At 39.3% G+C, this 18,818-nt stretch overlaps 2 protein-coding genes across 13 annotated transcripts in view; one reads left to right on the forward strand and one right to left on the reverse strand.

Annotated features, from left to right (window-relative positions):
* The window catches only part of EIF4G3 (eukaryotic translation initiation factor 4 gamma 3), a 390,751-nt gene that overhangs the window by 52,759 nt on the left and 319,174 nt on the right, over positions 1 to 18,818 (reverse strand). For all 12 annotated transcript variants that reach the window (XM_060089107.1, XM_060089108.1, XM_060089099.1 and 9 more), the window contains 2 exons: positions 2,146 to 2,292; positions 483 to 719 (listed from right to left, as the gene is read on the reverse strand). In XM_060089107.1, coding sequence (XP_059945090.1) covers positions 483 to 719; positions 2,146 to 2,292 — 384 coding nt within the window. The remainder of the gene's footprint in view (positions 1 to 482; positions 720 to 2,145; positions 2,293 to 18,818) is intronic.
* LOC132477954 (small ubiquitin-related modifier 2-like) lies at positions 880 to 1,167 on the forward strand. Its single transcript, XM_060080567.1, has 2 exons — positions 880 to 1,033; positions 1,091 to 1,167. Exons 1-2 carry the CDS (start codon positions 880 to 882, stop codon positions 1,165 to 1,167), a joined length of 231 nt encoding a protein of 76 aa, XP_059936550.1.

The raw sequence follows: 18,818 nt of genomic DNA on the forward strand, positions 1-18,818 counted from the left end.
TACCATGCTATATTTGAATTATAATACTTTTAATGATTTCTTATATTATGGTTAGATAGCTCTGTCGCTAATGCTCTATTTAATTAGAACATAAACTTGAGAAAGCTATCAGGTCTTCTTTGTTTCTGTCTTACCCTCAGTCCTGGCCCTTAGTAGCTTTTCTCTCCAAAATTTCTGTCCACAATTTGCTATACATACACATACAAATGACCTGTGAAACAGTCATGCAGAAAAAGGACAAGTGACAAATAATGTCAATTCATGAATTGGCTTTTATATAATTTGGGACCCTCTTTACTTCTGACTTTAATGAAAATGTGGTAAGGAGCATGATGGCCCAACAATGACAGTGAGAAGGACAAAAGAAGAAAAACAAGCAGCCTAGACTGCTGGGGCGAGATGGACACTTGTGCTGATAGTCTACTTCTTCCGCAATTGACAAAGAGTCCCTGCCGGAGGTTTCTGAGATTTGGGGTTTTTACCTTTGCCTTCTCAAAGTCCAGGTCTTTGCCAATTGTGGTGAGTAGGCGACACAGGCACTCGAGGGATTCTTCATCATGGTTTTTTAGCAGCTTCACCACACAGTCATGCATGATGGCTTCAGTCAGCATTTTGAGTTTAAAGAGTTCTCCAATGAACTTGATGTTACCAATGGATCTCCGCCGGGCTTTATCCTTAGCTTCTTCTAGTTCATCATGAAGCCTTGTCCTCTCCTCCGGCTATTGTGTAAGGAAGAATAACAGAATCTTGATGATGAAAATGGTACTGCATAATAGATGCTAAAAACATACGCTTGACTGGTGCTGCTTGTGTGCTTGTTCAGGGCGGACCTGGTACCTCTTTTGTGAAGCGGCAGCTGAGGAGACTCCAGTGCTCACCATGGCTGATGAAAAGCCCAAGGAAAGAATCAAGATGGAGAACAATGATTGTATTAATTTGAAGGTGGCAGGGCAGGATGGTTCCGTGGTGCAGTTTAATATTAAGAGGCATACACCATTTAGTAAACTAATGAAAGCCTACTGTGAACGACAGGGTTTGTCAATGAGGCAGATCACGTTCCAATTTGATGGGCAGCCAATCAATGAAACAGACACACCTGCACAGCTGGAAGTGGAGGATGAAGATGCAACTGATGTGTTCCAACAGCAGACAGGAGGTGTCTACTAAAGCAGAAACCTGCTACTTTACTCCAGAATTCTGTTCCTCCAGACCAAGAAAGACGTTCTCAATTAGAAAACCACAATTTGGTTCCACCGCATCTTGACTATTACAGTATAGTTGCTCTATTCTTTCATTTTCCCCTTCCCCATTCCTTTATCGTACATAAAGTAACTGGTGTATGTGCACAAGCATATTGCTTTTTTTTTAAAACTAAATGGCCAATGGTATGTTTTGATCGACATCAAATGGAGATGGGATGGGGAAAAATACTGGTTCTGTGAAAATACCCCCTTTTCTCCATTAGTAGCATGCTCATTCAGCTCTTTATCTTTATACTCCAGTAAGTTATTTTGCTCTCACTATTTAACAAAAAAAAACCAACATAAAAACTCTTGCATACCTTGTTCGATTAGAGAATTTTAATGTTTTTCATGTATCATTGTAAAACCAAGGACAATTTTATAACTTTTTTGTACGTAGCTGTTACATGTAAGGCAACCTGTCTTTAAGTAGGGCTAAATTACTCTAAAAGAAATGAATCCTAGATAGTTTTCCCTTCAAGTCAAGCGTCTTGTTGTTTAAATAAACTACTTGTTTTTTAAAAAAAATACGCTTGGATTCATGGTCCTCACCCTTTCTAGGGGTCAGGGATACCCTCTGATATTTTGACAGTAACTACAGATCTACTCAGAAAACAAAACTATACCCGTAAGTGTGCATCCATTTCAGGAGATTTCTGGAATTTAGTGACCTTTCTGAAGTCTAGGTTCTGAATCCCTATCTTAGAAGGTTGAGCTGCCCTTACATGTGGCACTAAAAGGAATAAAGCATTCCTCTAAACACCAATACAGTATATTTCCACGTGAAGAAAAGGCCACAGGCACCTACTGAAGTAGTAGGAAGATACTGCAGCCAGCTTCCTGAAAATTCTACTTGATAAATACTCGAAGTGCACAAGCACTGTCTTTCCGTGAAAATACTTACAGCACTGGCAGCCTCGAGTTCTTTCTGCTTCTTCTCAAAGACATCATCATCGGCTTTATCTTTTTCAAACTCCTTCTGGCAACGGTTCAGTAGTAGCTTCCGGAAATTCACCGTGTTACCAGGCTTGTCCGCCATGGGTACTTTCAGCTGCATCCAGATGGGAAAATGCAAAAGCGGCAAAATTACTGAAAGAAATTTAATGATTTTCTCAAAATATCTATTTTCTTTATTGTGCAAAATAACGCTGACCGAACCACAGGTAAGCATTCTACAAGATATATACAATTTAGCTTAAGGCATTTCATGTTTCAATGCTTAATATGTTTTAAGTTTTATACAGAAGAGATACACATTCCTCTCATATAAATGTTCTGTATCCTCTCTGACTGGTTGTGCCTCTAGCTGACTGAAATCCTTGTAATATTACTACAGTCATGATTCTGCACTCCTCTAGACCTTTTTAACTCTGAAGGGTTATTACTTTTGTTTTTCCTCCTACTACTGTAGGTACTTTGGTTTAAAGGAACAAATAAAAACGAAATAAAGCAGGGGAGAATTTCATGGCCATAGGAAAACTGTTGGAGCTGAGATCCTTATTCTAGAAAAAAGCAGAAGTGAGGGGACACATTTGAGGATTTTTGAGGTATCTATTCCTAAGGGGAATGTCACAACACTGTAACACTAGTATTTACTTTGACTATCAATATAGTATGTTTATTATTTTTTTAAAATAAATTTATTTACTTTATTTATTTTTGGCTGCATTGGGTCTTCGTTGCTGCGTGCAGGCTTTCTCTAGTTGCGGCGAGTGGGGGCTACTCTTCGTCCCGGTGTGCAGGCTTCTCGTTGCAGTGGCTTCTCTTGCTGCGGAGCTCGGGCTCTAGGCACACGGGCTACAGTAGTTGTGGCTTGCAGGCTCAGCAGTTGTGGCTTGAGGGCTCTAGGGCTCAGGCTCAATAGTTGTGGCGCACCGGCTTAGTTGCTCTGTGCCATGTGGGATCTTTCCGGACCTGGGCTTGAACCCGTGTGCCCTGCATTGGCAGGCAGATCTTAACCACTGCGCCACTAGGGAAGTCCCTGTTTATTATTTCTTATGTGTCAAAAGAAAATACTAATTCTCTAAAAGTTCAGTCTAATAAATGCCCACCTTAGCAACATTCTTTTGATATACAGAAAGATTCAGGGTGGAGGGGAGGCGCCTCTTGGAGGCAAGATGCTTACAAGATTTCCATTCAAATCCAATGACAATTACTTTCTGGTAACTGCAGTAGCTCACACCTTCAAGGTTACTTGTAACCAAACACAGAGACATTCTTATTTAGAATATAAAGAAAGTGGACCGGTACAGTGATTGACTAAAATATTCTATTTTACAGACAAAAATCCCCTGAGTACCATTTTGAATAGTCATTGCCTCACATGGCAAAATGGTTTTTCTAGAACTACAGTGCTACCAAAGTTCTGAAATGCATGGTCTTCACCCTGGATTTAGTGGGAGAAGTTGGTAAAAAATGGGACATGTTGTATTCATACTCACAAAAGAGTTACAACCAGAATGGACTTGGACAACTACTGATCAAGGCTGAATGGCTAGAAACTTGAGGACTGAGGACTACGATACTATAGTACAATATATTTGTGCCAGAACTGATGGCACACTCCAACATGTTCCCAATGGATATGAAAGACCATTCAACAAGTCCAGTTCTTACCAACCAAGGGTCAAGTGTTTCATTATACTTTCTTTTCAGCAAGAAACATTAACTTAGAAAGAGGGGAAGATGATCAAATACTTTTTAGACAACCAGAGAAAAGCATGTCCCTATCTCCAAATTCAGGCCATTCAAATGCAAGTGACTATAAGTCACTTCAAAGTCAGGCCTATTCTAATGATCACACCAGAGTAGGTAATCAGCCTTAAAGAAAAGAAATGCTACACAAAAGCAAAGGTTTCTTCAAAGTAAAAGCCCAAAGTAGACTCTTACTATATACAACCCAGAATATACAACAAAAATGCACTACAAGAAGCATATCTACAAGCGAGGTTATATGTAACAGAGCACCAACATGACATAAGGTTCCAGAATAGACTGAAGGTTATAAAAATCAGCAGTTATATCCAATTTGCTACTGTATAGGAACACAAGTAAATCAGTCAAAAGGTCCTATCCAACTTCCTGGCATATTCACCACCATTATCTATATTAACACTAAGAACATAATAGAGTGATATAATAAAAACCACCTGGGCCATAATGAGATGTTTCCTGCATTATGGATTTACTGTGTAGAAAATGAGAAAAATGTGGATAATATGAAAATTCAAGCCACTGTCTTATGGTGAGAGGGACCAGAATTAAAATGAGTCAGAAAGGTTAAATAAATACAACTTGTGATATGTTGGTTTATAGGAACAAATAGAAATGACATAAGCAAAGGAGAATTTCCCTACACAAAATGTATAAAAAGCTTTGCCTTTTACACCTTTTATGTAGGGAAGGCTATGTTGAAAGTGTTGGGTTAAAGATCAAAAGATTTGCTCACTTGATTTTAAACAAAGGCAATTCTTTTAACCCAAGTTCGTTTCATCATCTAAAAACAAGGGAGGCACAATCCCTGTGTCTAACCTAGAGTGCAGCTTTAAGCATCCAGTGAAACAGGTTTGGGGGAAACACTTTATAAGTCACAAAGAATAAAGTTTACCTGGGGTATTCGGAACACTGAAAGTGAAAGAGCACTGGAATCTTGAGTCATAAAATCAGGATTTGGATCCCAGCTCTATACCTAATCAGTATGTAAATGTGAGAAAGTTACCTCATTAAGCCTTAGTCCCTTCATCTGCAAAAGGAGGCATTCCAGTGATTATAGATTGAGGGACATCATAAAGTAGCTGTTGAAACAGGAGCTTTGGAGATAGTCATAACCCCAGCTCTGCCATGTGACTTTGGCCAAATTAATTAGCTTCACCAAACTTCTGTTTCTTTCTAATATGGGGATAACATCTGTCTCTTAGGACTGTTTGAAGGATTAAATGAGATAGTCTAAGTAAAACAAATAATAGTGCCTAGCACATAATTAAGAGTACAATAAACTAATATAGCTATACTTAAACTTGGAGCTGTATTTGACATGTTTGTAAGTAAAAATTAAGAGAAATCTATACTCTAATAACATAAATATCAAAGAAAGTATTTAAGTTAGCTCACAAAGCAATTAGGGAGAGAACCACAAAAGGTAAGAGAACTGAATATCTGCTATCCCAAAATGATGGTCATGGGACACTTCACATGTATAGGACATAAAGAACATGTGATTGTGCATAAGCTTTTTAGATATATTCACATGGAAGTATTAAAATCAAACAATCAGCAGAATGGTCACAAATCTGCAAGAACATTTGTCTCCAAATGAATGAATGTTTAGCTACACAACCCCCTTAAGACTTGTTTTGGAACTTGATCTTAAGGTCCTCTGGGGATGGTTAACAGGGCTGTGGAAATATGGAAATAGGCCAGGGAGGATATATCCTCTGAGAATTGTGATGCATGGTAACTTTTTTCTTCTTAAGAGATGATAAGTTCAACAGGATTATGGCATTATTAAGTCAGCATGTGTTGTCAGCTGGACATTGGCCAGGAGACTCAGTAAAATTGGTTAGTTAGAACAGAACATGAAGAGTGGGTGTCTTAGTCTGGTAGGGCTGCTGTAACAAAATATTGGGTCGGCCAAAAAGTTTGTTCTGGTTTTTCTGTAACATCATAAGGAAAAAAACCCAAGCGAAAATTTTTGACCAACCCAATACCATAGACTGGTGGCTTAAACAACAGACATTTACTTCTCACAGTCCTGGAGGCTGGAAGTCCAAGATCAAGGTGCCAGCAGATTTGGTTCTTGGGGAAGAAGGACCCTCTTCCTGGTTTACAGACATCTGCCTTCTCCTCTGTTCTCATGTGTCCAAAAAGAAGTTCTAGTGCCTCTTCGTCTTTTTTTAAAGGCACTAATTCCATCATGGGGCCCCACCCTTATGACCTCATCTAAAGCTAATTACCTCCCAAAGGCCCTGCATCCTAACACCATCACACTGAGGGTTAGGGCTTCAACATATGAATTTAGAGGGAGACAAACATCCAGTCTGTAACTGTTGACAAGGTAGATGCTTGAAGATGTGATTGTGGATAATAGCAAAAATGAAAGGTGACATGCAAAAGTAAGAAAAAGATCTCTCTAAACAACTGTAGTTTTCTTGTTCTTTTTACTAGGCATATACCCTGAGAAAACCATAATTCAAAAAGAGACATGTACCAAAATGTTCATTGCAGCTCTATTCACAATAGCCCGGAGCTGGAAGCAACCTAAGTGTCCATCATCGGATGAATGGATAAAGAAGATGTGGCACATATATAAAAAAATTTTTTTTTAAATTTATTTTTTGGCTGCATTGAATCTTCGTTGCTGCGTGCAGGCTTTCTCTAGTTGTGGTGAGCGGGGGCTACTCTTCGTTGTGGTGCGCGGGCTTCACACTGTGGTGGCTTCTCTGTTGCGGAGCACGGGCTTCAGTAGTTGTGGCTCATGGGCTTGGCTGCTCCACGGCATGTGGGATCTTCCCGGACCAGGGATCGAACCTGTGTCCCCTGCATTGGCAGGCAGATTCTTTTTTTTTTTTTTTTTTTTTTTTTTTTTGTGGTACGCGAGCCTCTCACTGTTATGGCCTCTCCCATTGCGGAGCACAGGCTCTGGACGCACAGGCTCAGCGGTCATGGCTCACAGGCCCAGCCGCTCCGTGGCATGTGGGATCCTCCTGGACCGGGGCACGAACCCGTGTCCCCTGCATCGGCAGGCCAACTCTCAACCACTGTGCCACCAGGGAAGCCCTGGCAGGCAGATTCTTAACCACTGCGCCACCAGGGAAATCCCAACAAGTATAATTTTCATCTAACAGTAGTCCGTGATCAAAACTAAGATACATAAGTATTTCAAATGGGTTGTTCGGGAGATGATTTCTCAGGAAGTGAGGGAGTCAAGGAGGAATATTTTATAGTAAGACTGCTTGGTAAGCTAGATTCGCTGGAGAGCACCTACCTTTTCATTTTCACACAACAGTAAACTAACCATGTGACATTACATGACACTGTAAACTAACAGTGTCCATCTCATATTGTGATGAGATCTGTCCACATACTGGTCAGCCAGCAATCTTGGATATGAATGCTGTCAGCATCAGGTAGTTATTTTCTTCAAGCAATAGGATTTGTACTGCTAATATATTTGTTAGTGTTGAGGGTAGATACTCCTTATCCTTAAAAGGATGAAACTCCCTGAGAGTCATCAAGGACTATCAGCTGTGTGTTAATTATAGTAGTCAAATAGGAAACTAGAAACTAGAAGGACAAGTACTGGCCTTGCTTGGCATGCTCAGGATTTTGAATGCTCTCCCAGAACATAAAGATGCTAGTGGTAACTCATGGTCCATTAGTTATTTTGCTCGAAGCATGTTCTGGTCTGAGGTAAAGTATTTGGAATGACTAGTATAATATAAACAAGTGGTTCCCCCAAACTAACTCTAAAATGCAAAGTGAACAGCAATAAATCAATTGTCTGACTATAACTCATAGGTCTATGGTGACATACTATCATTTATCAGTGGTTATATCCTGACCTTAGTAAATCCCCAACCTAAAAATGAACTTAACATAATCTGTATGTATTATGAACACATCTATCAAAATGCAGCTCTATTAGATACAGGTGGAGAGGTATACAGTGCTTAGGGATACCCACAAGGGAGTGGTCAAGTTATGAAATGGTAAGTCAATTCTCATCAATCTTTTCTTCAAAACATTTTTGGACTTCCCTGGTGGCGCAGTGGTTAAGAATCTGCCTGCCGATGTAGGGGACACGGGTTCAAGCCCTGGTCTGGGAAGATCCCACATGCCACGGAGCAACTAAGGCCGTGCGCCACAACTACTGAGCCTGCACTCTAGAGCCCACGGGCCACAACTACTGAGCCCGCCTGCCACAACTACTGAAGCCTGCGTGCCTAGAGCCTGTGCTCCGCAACAAGAGGAGCCACCGCAATGAGAAGCCCGCACACTGCAACAAGAGTAGCCCCCGCTCACCGCAACTAGAGAAAGCCTGCATGCAGCAACAAAGACCCAATTCAGCCAAAGTTAAAAAAAAAAAATTAAAAAAATAAATAAATGAAAAAAACCAAACATTTTTCATCTCTCCTCAGGCAAGTTACACATCCTTCCTCCTCCAGCTGACTCCAGCCACTTGCTGTTGCCTAAGGCCAACTTTTCATGTCTGTAATTCCAGGCTTTATTTCTGAAGAGATTTAATTGTGTCTCCCTTGTTCTCTTAGTGTCTCTTCCTATAATCAGTCCTATCCTTCTTTTCACATCTTGCTTTAAAGCACTTAAAAAGTGGCAACATTAAAAGTCCTGGATGTGGTATAACAGGACACAGAATGCTCAAAAATATACCCTTTAGTGCCAGTCTCTATAGCTGAGGTATGCATGCCTGCCACAGCAGAGATAAAAAGTAACAAAAGTACGGTCTTAAGTTATACAATAAAAAGTTGTTAGTTATTCTTTCATTCATGCATCTACCCACTCACTCAAGACGTATGTCTGAGGGTCTATTATGCACCAGGAACCATTCTAGGCACTAGGAATTTAGCAGTGGAAAAACCCAGAAAAAGTCCCTGCCCTTAGGAACTTACGTTCTAATGGAGTTCTGAGATGGGGGTTTTCTTTAAATTTTGATGAAAACAAAAGCATCTCCATTAAAATGACTAATAACCCAATTTAAAATTTTATTTAAGCACAGATTTAGATACAGGATAGCAATTTCTCTTGTCTACTCTTCTTCACTGGCAGCTTGATTCAGATGTCCTCCTCCTCCTAAGAGGAGTACTGAGTTCTAGTTAAATGCCCCGCAGTTTGTGAAGGAGGTCTTGCAGGTCTCTTCAGTCATTCCTAGTCGAACTAGGAGAAGCAGCAGCATACTCCAGAGGCATGGGTTACTATCTCTTAAGATGCCCTTAAGCCTTATGTGCCAGAAGTTTCACTCAGAAGAGCATGGTAGAGGCAGGCAGCTGTGTATATGTCTAAATAAGTGTGTCTGTGTACATAATAAATATGGCACATGCAGAGTAACTTGGTAAAGCCAAAACTATTATATCAATTTCCTCTGTAAATCTAAAGAATTCCTTTCTTAAAAGCCTACCCTGGGCCTCCCTGGTGGCGCAAGTGGTTGAGAGTCCGCCTGCCGATGCAGGGGATACGGGTTCGTGCCCCGGTCTGGGAGGATCCCATATGCCGCGGAGCGGCTGGGCCCGTGAGCCATGGCCGCTGAGCCTGCGCGTCCGGAGCCTGCGCGTCCGGAGCCTGTGCTCCGCAACGGGGGAGGCCACAACAGTGAGAGGCCCGCATACCGCAAAAAAAAAAAAAAAAAAAAAAAAAGCCTACCCTTTAATATGTCATGGAAAACTGACACACAATATAATTGTATTCTCAAGCCCTCCCCTAGATAATCACTGCAAAGTAACAAAGGAGGTTTTAAATGGAGGTGTGTGATCCAGGTGAACGAGAAGGAGGCAGAAAAAAGGTTTAAAAACTACTCTGAGGGACTTCCCTGGCAGTCCAGTGGTTAGGACTCCGCACTTTCACTGCCGAGGGTGGGCGTTCAGTCCCTGGTCAGGGAACTATATCCCACAAGCTGTGCAGAGCGGCCGAAACAAAACAAAACAAAACAAAACAACTCAGCTCTGAACAATGAAAACAAGTATTCTCTTAAATCTTAACATCTCAACAATCTAGTCCAGGTTTCTCAACCTCGACACTATTAACATTTTGGGTTGGACAATTCTTTGTTGTAGGGGGGCTGTCTTGTGCACTGTAGGATGTTTAGTAGCATCCTGGGCCTTTACCCACTAATATGCCAGTAGCTATAACCAAAAATGTCTCCATACGTTGCCCAAGGTCAGAACAAAACCACCGCTGAGGGTTGAAAACCACTGCTGAGAGTTGAAAACCACTGATATAGGCCATTGTTTGAGCTAGGGTTCTATCATTTAACATTGGAAACCTCTATATGTATAAAATTCCTACTTAGGCAATTTTCTAACTTTCATAAAATAGGGATAATAAAATGGTTGAGGATTAAATGAGTTAGATGTAACAATTTTAGAACACATCTCAAAAAAAATATTCCTATGATTCCCACTACTCCTTACTCTCCCTACTACTACTTAGGACCATAATTATGATTATGTGGGCAACTATAACTAGATTCCATTACTTCAAATGACCAACATGGATAATACATGAAAGTGGCATAGGTCTATACATTTCTTACGACTATGAATCAGGCCAAAGACCTTGCAATTTGACCTGTGGGTGTGTCTTAGTAAAATATATTGATAATGACAAAGAATTTACTTAAATAACTTAATGAATATAATGGATAGAAAAAGAACACCTCCCCTGGGTAATACCTTAATTTTTAAATTCAGTCTTCAATTTCTCTCATTCTATTTGGAGGTACTGTTTATCAAACTAATAATTATGTTTAAAAAAAAAAAAACAGGGGCTTCCCTGGTGGTGCAGTGGTTGAGAGTCCGCCTGCCGATGCAGGGGACACGGGTTCATGCCCCGGTCTGGGAAGATACCACGTGCCGCGGAGTGGCTAGGCCCGTGAGCCATGGCCGCTGAGCCTGCGTGTCCAGAGCCTGTGCTCCGCAACGGGAGAGGCCACAACAGTGAGAGCCCCGCACACCGCAAAAAAAAAAAACAACAAAAAACAAAAAACAAAAAATCAAACTGCCTGTGGTCAAGAAGGTTTGGAAAACTTCGCAGAGAGTAGATCCTTCTTGTTTGATTTCACAGCAAACATCAGCACAGGAAACAGAAACTTAAAGGAAAAAAATCTGCTTAAGCTGGCATTAGTGAAACATATACTACCATTTCAACTTTGGACAACACTGGCCCATAGACATGCCATCTGAAAATAATCAGCTTAACTCCATTTCTTCCCTTAAAATAAAAGAGCACACATTCATGTATTCATCAGTAAACTTTGCTAAAACTTAGTATTTTGCCATATTAATTTAATTTATTTATTTATAAATATTTATTTATTTGGTTGCAATGGGTCTTAGTTGCGGCAGGCAGGCTCCTTACCTATGGCTCCTTAGTTGAGGCATGGATGTGGGATCTAGTTCCCTGACCAGGGATCAAACCCAGGACCCCCTGCATTGGGAGTGCGGAGTCTTAACAACTGTGCCACCATGGAAGTCCTGCCATATTTACTTTAGATCTTTTATTTTTAAGAAAGTAAACATTAAAGTTCAAGGGCCCAGAGTACTTTTTTATTTTTCACTCTATTGCTTGTTCTTTTTTTTTTTCTTTTAAGGTTTAGCTTAATGAACACTGAAAGCCCCCCAGAGCCTCTTAAAATTCTCCTTTCAAAGCACTACCACCTTCCAGCCTCCACAGTTAATCCCATTACCCTATACTTTTATAATAAACACTTTCTTGCTTTTCTTTGTTTTACCATCTAGATATGCATCCCCAAACACCATGAAACCACTGTTTCATCTTTGACCTTTAAATAAACAAATCACATAGTATATATTCTTTTGGGTCTGGCTTCTTCTGCTAAAACTTTTTCTTATTAGATCCATGTGTACATAGTTATAGTTTGGGTTGACTGTCCTAGTATGAACATGCAACAATTTATCCATTTTGCTGTTGATGGGCAGTTTCAAGTTTTGATCCGTTATGAATAATGACACAAACATTTTTGTATGTTTCTTGGCACATAAGAAATGTATATTTATCAGCTGGGTATATATTGATACTTAAGAATGGAAATGCTGGTTATAGCAGAAAAAAATAACTTCAGCTTTTGTAGATAATGCTCACCTCTTTTCCAAAGTGGCTGTTACAATTTATATTCCTACTGGCAGTGTTTGAGAGTTCTAGTTGCTTCACATATTTGCAAACATCTGGTAAATTTAGCAATCTGGTGTTACTACATGGTTTTTTATCTAGTTGATTAATTTTCTCACATTTATTGGTCATTTGGATAATCTCTGGTGAAGTGTTTGTGTAAGTCTCTTGTCTATTTAAAAAACTGAGTTATTTTCTTATTGATTTCTATTACTTTTTTAAGAAAAACTTTGATATAAGCCCTTAATTGGATTTTTGTGTTGCAATTATCTTCTCCTAACATGTGGCTTGCATTTTCACTTAATAGTGTGACACCTTTTGATGAAAAATGCTAATTTTAATGTAGTCTGATTTACCAATCTTTTCATTTGTATATGGTGACTTTTGTGTCCTAAGAAACTTGCAAATTATTGTCCTCTTTACTATCTTTTTCTTCTTGTAATTAGCTTTACTATGACTAGTTGTAAAAGCTTTCCTTTATTTTCACCCTTTAAAAAAAAAATCATGCTTGGGGTTTGTAGGAAATCTTTTGATTTTACCATCTTTTACCCTCCCTGTAATTTTCCTTTTTTGGGGGTCTCTGTGCTCCAATCTGGATTCTATAAACTTATCTTCTAGTTCATAATTCTTTTCTTCATCTGTGTCTCATATGCTGTTAAATCTATCGAGTTCTTAATTTTATTATAATATTCAGTTTTGGACTTCCTATTTGGTCCTTCTTATACTTTCTCATTCTCTATTGAAATTTTCAATCTATCTTTATCACCTTGAACATAAGCATATTCATTTATCATCTGTGCCTGATAAAGTCAGTATCTGGGTCCCAATGTAGGGCATCTGCTTGTTGTTGGTTCATTCATACTGTCTTTTTTCCTTGTGTGTCTAATTATTTTTAATTGGGTGCTGGACTGTTTATTTGAAAAACTGTTCATAGAAATAATTTGAAGACTAGTATGATAGTCTCTAAAAAGAATTTTTGATTGCTTATTGTAGGTACCTAGGGGGCACTAACACTGAAATCACCATAATCCAAATTCAAGGATTGAGATGATTTGATGTTGAACTACAGTCCCTGTGAGAGTGGGTTAATTTCTTTCTTTCTTTCTTTCTTTTTTTATATTTTTTTGCCACCTTGGGTCTTTGTTGCTGCGTGAGGGCTTTCCCTAGTTGCAGCGAGCAGGAGCTACTCTACGTTGCAGTGCATGGGCTTCTGATTGTGGTGGCTTCTCTTGTTGTGGACCATAGGCTCTAGGCACACGGGCTTCAGTAGTTGTGGTTCACAGGCTCATTAGTTGTGGCACACAGGCTCTAGAGTGCAGGCTCAGTAGTTGTGGTGCACAGGCTTAGTTGCTCCGTGGCATGTGGGATCCTCCTAGACCAGGGATTGAACCCATGTGCCCTGCATTGGCAGGCAGATTCTTAACCACTGTGCCACCAGGGAAGTCCCGAGAGTGGGTGAATTTCTGATTCACCCTTGTTCCAAACATTCAGTCCTTTGGGATCCCAACCAAAAGTATAGGAGGATTTACTAGAGCCTCTTCTGCTACTCCTTTCGGTGGGCATTCATCCAACTTTTGTGCCTGTAACCCAATGAAACTTTATGAAAAATAAGTTGTTCAAGTCTTTTAGTTGCCTCTTCTAGGGGTAAGTTTTACCAACTGTCTCACTTTTCTTCTGATTTCTACCTTTTCCAGGATCTTAGAAATTCTTTACTGTCTTTTAGCTCTCTGATACACTGAAGATTTTTTAAAATATTGTGACCAGCTTTTCTAATTGTTATCCATGGAAAGGTGCTCTGAATCACCTAACCAGCCAGTACCAGAAGCCACAACAGTTTACCTTAATCCTACTTCCTTCTTTCTCTTACCTTGAATTTGGTGTTTATTTCCAATTTGTATAATTTTATTATATATATTTAATAAATAATTTTATTTTGCATATTAAAAACCTTATTAGATGATGTCATACTATTAATTCGGTAATAAGGTTTTTCAGGTTGATCTATGGTGATACACTTAGCATTACATCATTAATTTTTCTTTTTCTTTTTTTGCAGTACGCGGGCCTCCCACTGTTGTGGCTTCTCCCGTTGTGAAGCACAGGCTCTGGACGCGCAGGCTCAGCGTCCATGGCTCACGGGCCCAGGCGTTCTGCAGCATGTGGGATCTTCCCGGACCGGGGCATGAACCCGTGTCCCCTGCGTCGGCAGGCGGACTCTCAACCACTGCGCCACCAGGGAAGCCCATCATTAATTTTTTAAAAATTTATTTCAGCTGCATTGGGTCCTCATTGCTGTGCAGGCTTTCTCTAGTTGCAGCAAGCAGGGGCTACTCTTCATTGTGGTGTGTGGACTTCTCATTGAGGTGGCTTCTCTTGTTGCGGAGCATGGGCTCTAGGTTTGTGGGCTTCAGTAGTTGTGGCTTGAGGGCTCTAGAGTGCAGGTTCAGTAGTTATGGCACATGGGCTTAGTTGCTCTGCGGCATGTGGGATCTTCCCGGACCAGGGATGAAACTCATGTCCCCTGCGTTGGCAGGCGGATTCTTAACCAGTGCGCCACCAGGGAAGTCCCTACATCATTAATATTCATTTTTCTTTTTTTGGCTGCTCCATGTGGCTTGCAGGATCTTAGTTCCCTAACCAGGAACTGAACCCGGGCCACAGCAGTGAAAGTGCCAAGTCCTAACCACTGGACCGCCAGGGAATTCCTACATCATTAATTTTAACTACTGCATGTATGTATTACTATTCAAATCCACTGACCAAATAAATTGTGGTATATTCTTATTGTCTTCTTTAGGCTTTTTACAGTTGTTTCCTATTGTTCACTATTAAAATCAATACATAAATAAACATTCTAATATATGATTCTTAGTGCATAACTGGGAATTTCTCTGGGGTATATACCAAGAAGTGAAATTACTGGGGTATAGTATATGAACATCTTCAATGTTGTCGTCCAATTACTCTCCGAAGTGATTATATTCTCTTTCTCGACACTTCAAAATGGTTTCTTTTCTCTCACTCTCATGGATGTGACTTGCATAGAACCATATTTTATCTTGTCATTTCCCTAATAATGAATAACACTGAGTATCTTTTCTTAAGTTTATGAGCCAATGGATTTTCATTTCTATGAATTGTCCATTTTTTAATTGGGCTGTTTTTTTTCTTACTGATTTGCTGTTTTTCCCTCCTCAATTCTGGATTCTAATATTTTGGTAGCTATATGTATTCCAAATAGATTCTCCCAGGCTGTGGCTTTATCTTTTTATTTTATTTACAGCATCATTTGCTGCACCAAGGGTTATAAATTTGATATTTTTCTCCTTTATAGATTATTCATTTTGATTCTTGCTGAAGAAATTTTTCCCCACTCAAAGTTCATAAAGATAGTCTCCTTACTTTTCTCCTAAAAGATTAGCTTTTCATATTTAGATTTTCATTATTCTTATGGTTGTTTGATTTTTGTATTTGGTTTGTATTAGAAATCTATGACTATTCCCACTGCCACCCTTAAGTAAAATAAATCACCCTTAAATAAAATAAAATAAATCTCAAAAGTAAGTTAGCTATGGTGTTAGAAGTTAGGACAGTGGTCACCTTTAAGGAAGAAAGAAAGGTATAATTATATTTACTGACCAGGGTGGTAGGTGTGTTCACTTTGCTGATATACAATGAGCTATAAACTAATGATTTGTACATTTTTCTGTGTACATGTTGTAGTGGTGTGCTAAAGCTGGTTCACCCTAGTTCATGAGGGCCAACTGTTAAACAGGAATTTGTGAGTCAAGTGTCAAACTGTTGGTAGCTTAAAATTAACCATTAAGAGAGTATTTACATCATTAATTTAACAAAAACTACAAATGAGCAATTTTTCTTTTCCAAAACTGCATGTATTTCTGTTATACTGCAATAAAAAAAGTTAAAAAACATATATATCCTTTGGTATATGATATAACTTTGGGGGAACTTATGCTAAAGAAGTAAAATCTCCAGCATGTAAGAATAAATATACTTAGTTGTTTATTGCAGTGCTGTTTCCGGTTACAAAAAAACCTCCAAAACAAAAAACTAGAAACAACATGGGGTGGGGGCGGGGGGCAGGGGCAGAAGAGAGGAAAATGAATGGAAAAATTTTGTGTGTGTGTGTGTGTGAGTGTGTGTGTAATGTGAAATATGCAACTACTAAAAAGGTATGAGTAAAATCTATCTGTAATGACCTAGCGGGATGCCCAAAACATACTAAGTGGAAAAAAAAGCAAAATGCAAAACCATGATATAATTCAATTAAAGAGAAAATTTTAAATATCCTCTTTATACATATGTATATATTTTTATATGATTTTATGAATATAAAGAAAATTGTGGAAGGGTACAACCAAATCGTTCACGTTGATCGCCTTGGAAAGAAAGGAAGCTTAACTGGCTGGGGCTGCAAGTGAGGAGTATTACCTTTCTCTGTGTTTATCCCTATTTTATTTGACTTATTCCAATAGGTGGTTGTTTTGTAATCTAAAAAAATCCAATAATTTAAAAAATCTTATTATAAGAGGGTATATCATAACAAAAGTCCCATAAATGGTTGGCTTATCTGTGAATTCTTCCCATTCCAAAATAACTTGTATTATGACCAGGCCTTTTCAAGGGTTATTTTCAGCAAGAGTATTCTTCTTTTTAAAAAAATTAACAACCCTTCATTGCTTGTAGCATTAAATTCAAAAATTGGTAAAGAGGGCTTCCCTGGTGGCGCAGTGGTTGAGAGTCCGCCTGCTGATACAGGGGACACGGGTTTGTGTCCCGGTCCGGGAAGATCCCACATGCTGCGGAGTGGCTGGGCCCGTGTCCGGAGCCTGAGCTCCGCAACGGGAGAGGCCACAGCAGTGAGAGGTCCGTGACACACACACACACACACACACACACACACACACACACACACACACACACACACACACACACACACACACACACACACACACACACACACACACACACACACACACACACACACACACACACACACACACACACGTATGAACCAGGCCCAGCCGCTCCGCGGCATATGGGATCCTCCCAGACCGGGGCACGAACCCGTATCCCCTGCATCGGCAGGCGGACTCTCAACCACTTGCGCCACCAGGGAGGCCCCCTAGTTCTAATTTCTGACTACATGATGTCATGGCTGTCACAGTGAAAATGAGAGGCACGAGCTGAAGAATCAGTTTGCTTTCAGGTAACTGTGGTATGTTAGAAGGCAATATGGCAAGTGATGGGAATTAAATAATCCTAGATTTGAGCTCTAGCACTGCCACTTACTAGGTATGCGATCTTGGGCAAGTTATTTACCCTTTTTTAAGCCTCAGTTTCTTATTCAATAAATAAGTTATTTACCCTTTTTTAAGCCTCAGTTTCTTATTCAATAAAGTGGGGCTATGACCCACTGACCTTTCAGGGTTATAAAAACTGTTAAAATGACAAATGTAAACCACCTACCCATAGTGCAACCTAGTAGGTGCTAAATAGATGGTTTCTGCTATTATAATCATCCTCATTCTATTATCTAGCATTTTAAGATCTTCACAATCTTTTCCACCACCAATTTAGTTTTGAATCATTTAGGGACCACAACACGCCAAATACAGAGCTAGGACGTTAATATATGCAATCTCATTTATTTTAATTAATTTTATCAATATAATAACCTTGAATTGTATGAGTTAATCTTATTTTATGGATTAAAAAATGAGGCTTAAAGAAGTTATGTAACTATTCTGAGGTTATAAAGTCAGCAAATGGCAGAGTTGGAATTCAAATTTAAATTTTAAACTTAAAATTTTAAACCTAGAACTATGATATTCCAAAGTCAGTGGTTGGAAACATTATGCCATGCTTGTTGCCTTAGACTTGAGCCTGCATGGAATACGTTCTTCCTTCTCTATACTTGTACCCCCCCCCACCCCCTTCCATCCAGGCTGAACTCAAACTCTACTTGCTTCAGAAAAGTTTGTCATTCTCCCACAAATATAGTGATTTCTTTTTCCTTCAACTTGATTTTTCAGGCTAAACCACCCATTCAGACATCAACACGCTGCAATATCACAAAGTACCTTATAAGTGATTTTTTTCTTGCTAATGTTGCTTTTTCCAATATGGATTTTTAGTACCTTAAAGACAGAAAATGTACCTTTTCCAAGTCCCAACAGACTTACCTACCTTTGACACAGGTACTCAAAAATACTGGTATAAAACGATGGAATTTTGAATTTTCATAGTGAGGCACAATGACGATAAGTTGTGATAATTAAGAAAAGACTCAAATGTTAAAGGACACACATTTCTTATACAAGTACCTTGGTAATAGTAACAGGAAGAGAAAACACAGATGGTACATGGCAGTTTTATGACTGCAGAATAGAGGACAATGAACACTAACCAGAAGCTCTTTGGTCTCCCATTCTTTCTTGCCCTAGATTTGACAGGCTGTGGACAACGTAAAGAGAAAGAAATCTAATAGTTTCTAAGACAGTATCATCAGTTTGAAACCTTTATGACCACAACTACCCTATCACTTTTACCAAGGCTAGACTTAGAATCAACATGATTTTCAATTTTGAATCTAAATGTAAATGTAAGCATTTGCTTTATTTCTATAAGATGACACCCCAGGAAAAATTGGTTGCCCGTGACAAAAATTTCACAGTACAAATTTAAACCTTATTTGAT

The sequence above is a fragment of the Mesoplodon densirostris genome, chromosome 2, assembly GCF_025265405.1.
Source record: "Mesoplodon densirostris isolate mMesDen1 chromosome 2, mMesDen1 primary haplotype, whole genome shotgun sequence".
In the NCBI taxonomy this organism is placed as follows: domain Eukaryota; kingdom Metazoa; phylum Chordata; class Mammalia; order Artiodactyla; family Ziphiidae; genus Mesoplodon; species Mesoplodon densirostris.

Bases quoted from the DNA above. Each gene is read 5' to 3' on its own strand.
- LOC132477954 (XM_060080567.1), top strand. From the start codon at position 880: ATGGCTGATGAAAAGCCCAAGGAAAGAATCAAGATGGAGAACAATGAT. The intron at 1,034-1,090 runs GTTTGTCAATGA...TCAATGAAACAG, and splicing joins AGCCTACTGTGAACGACAGG to ACACACCTGCACAGCTGGAA.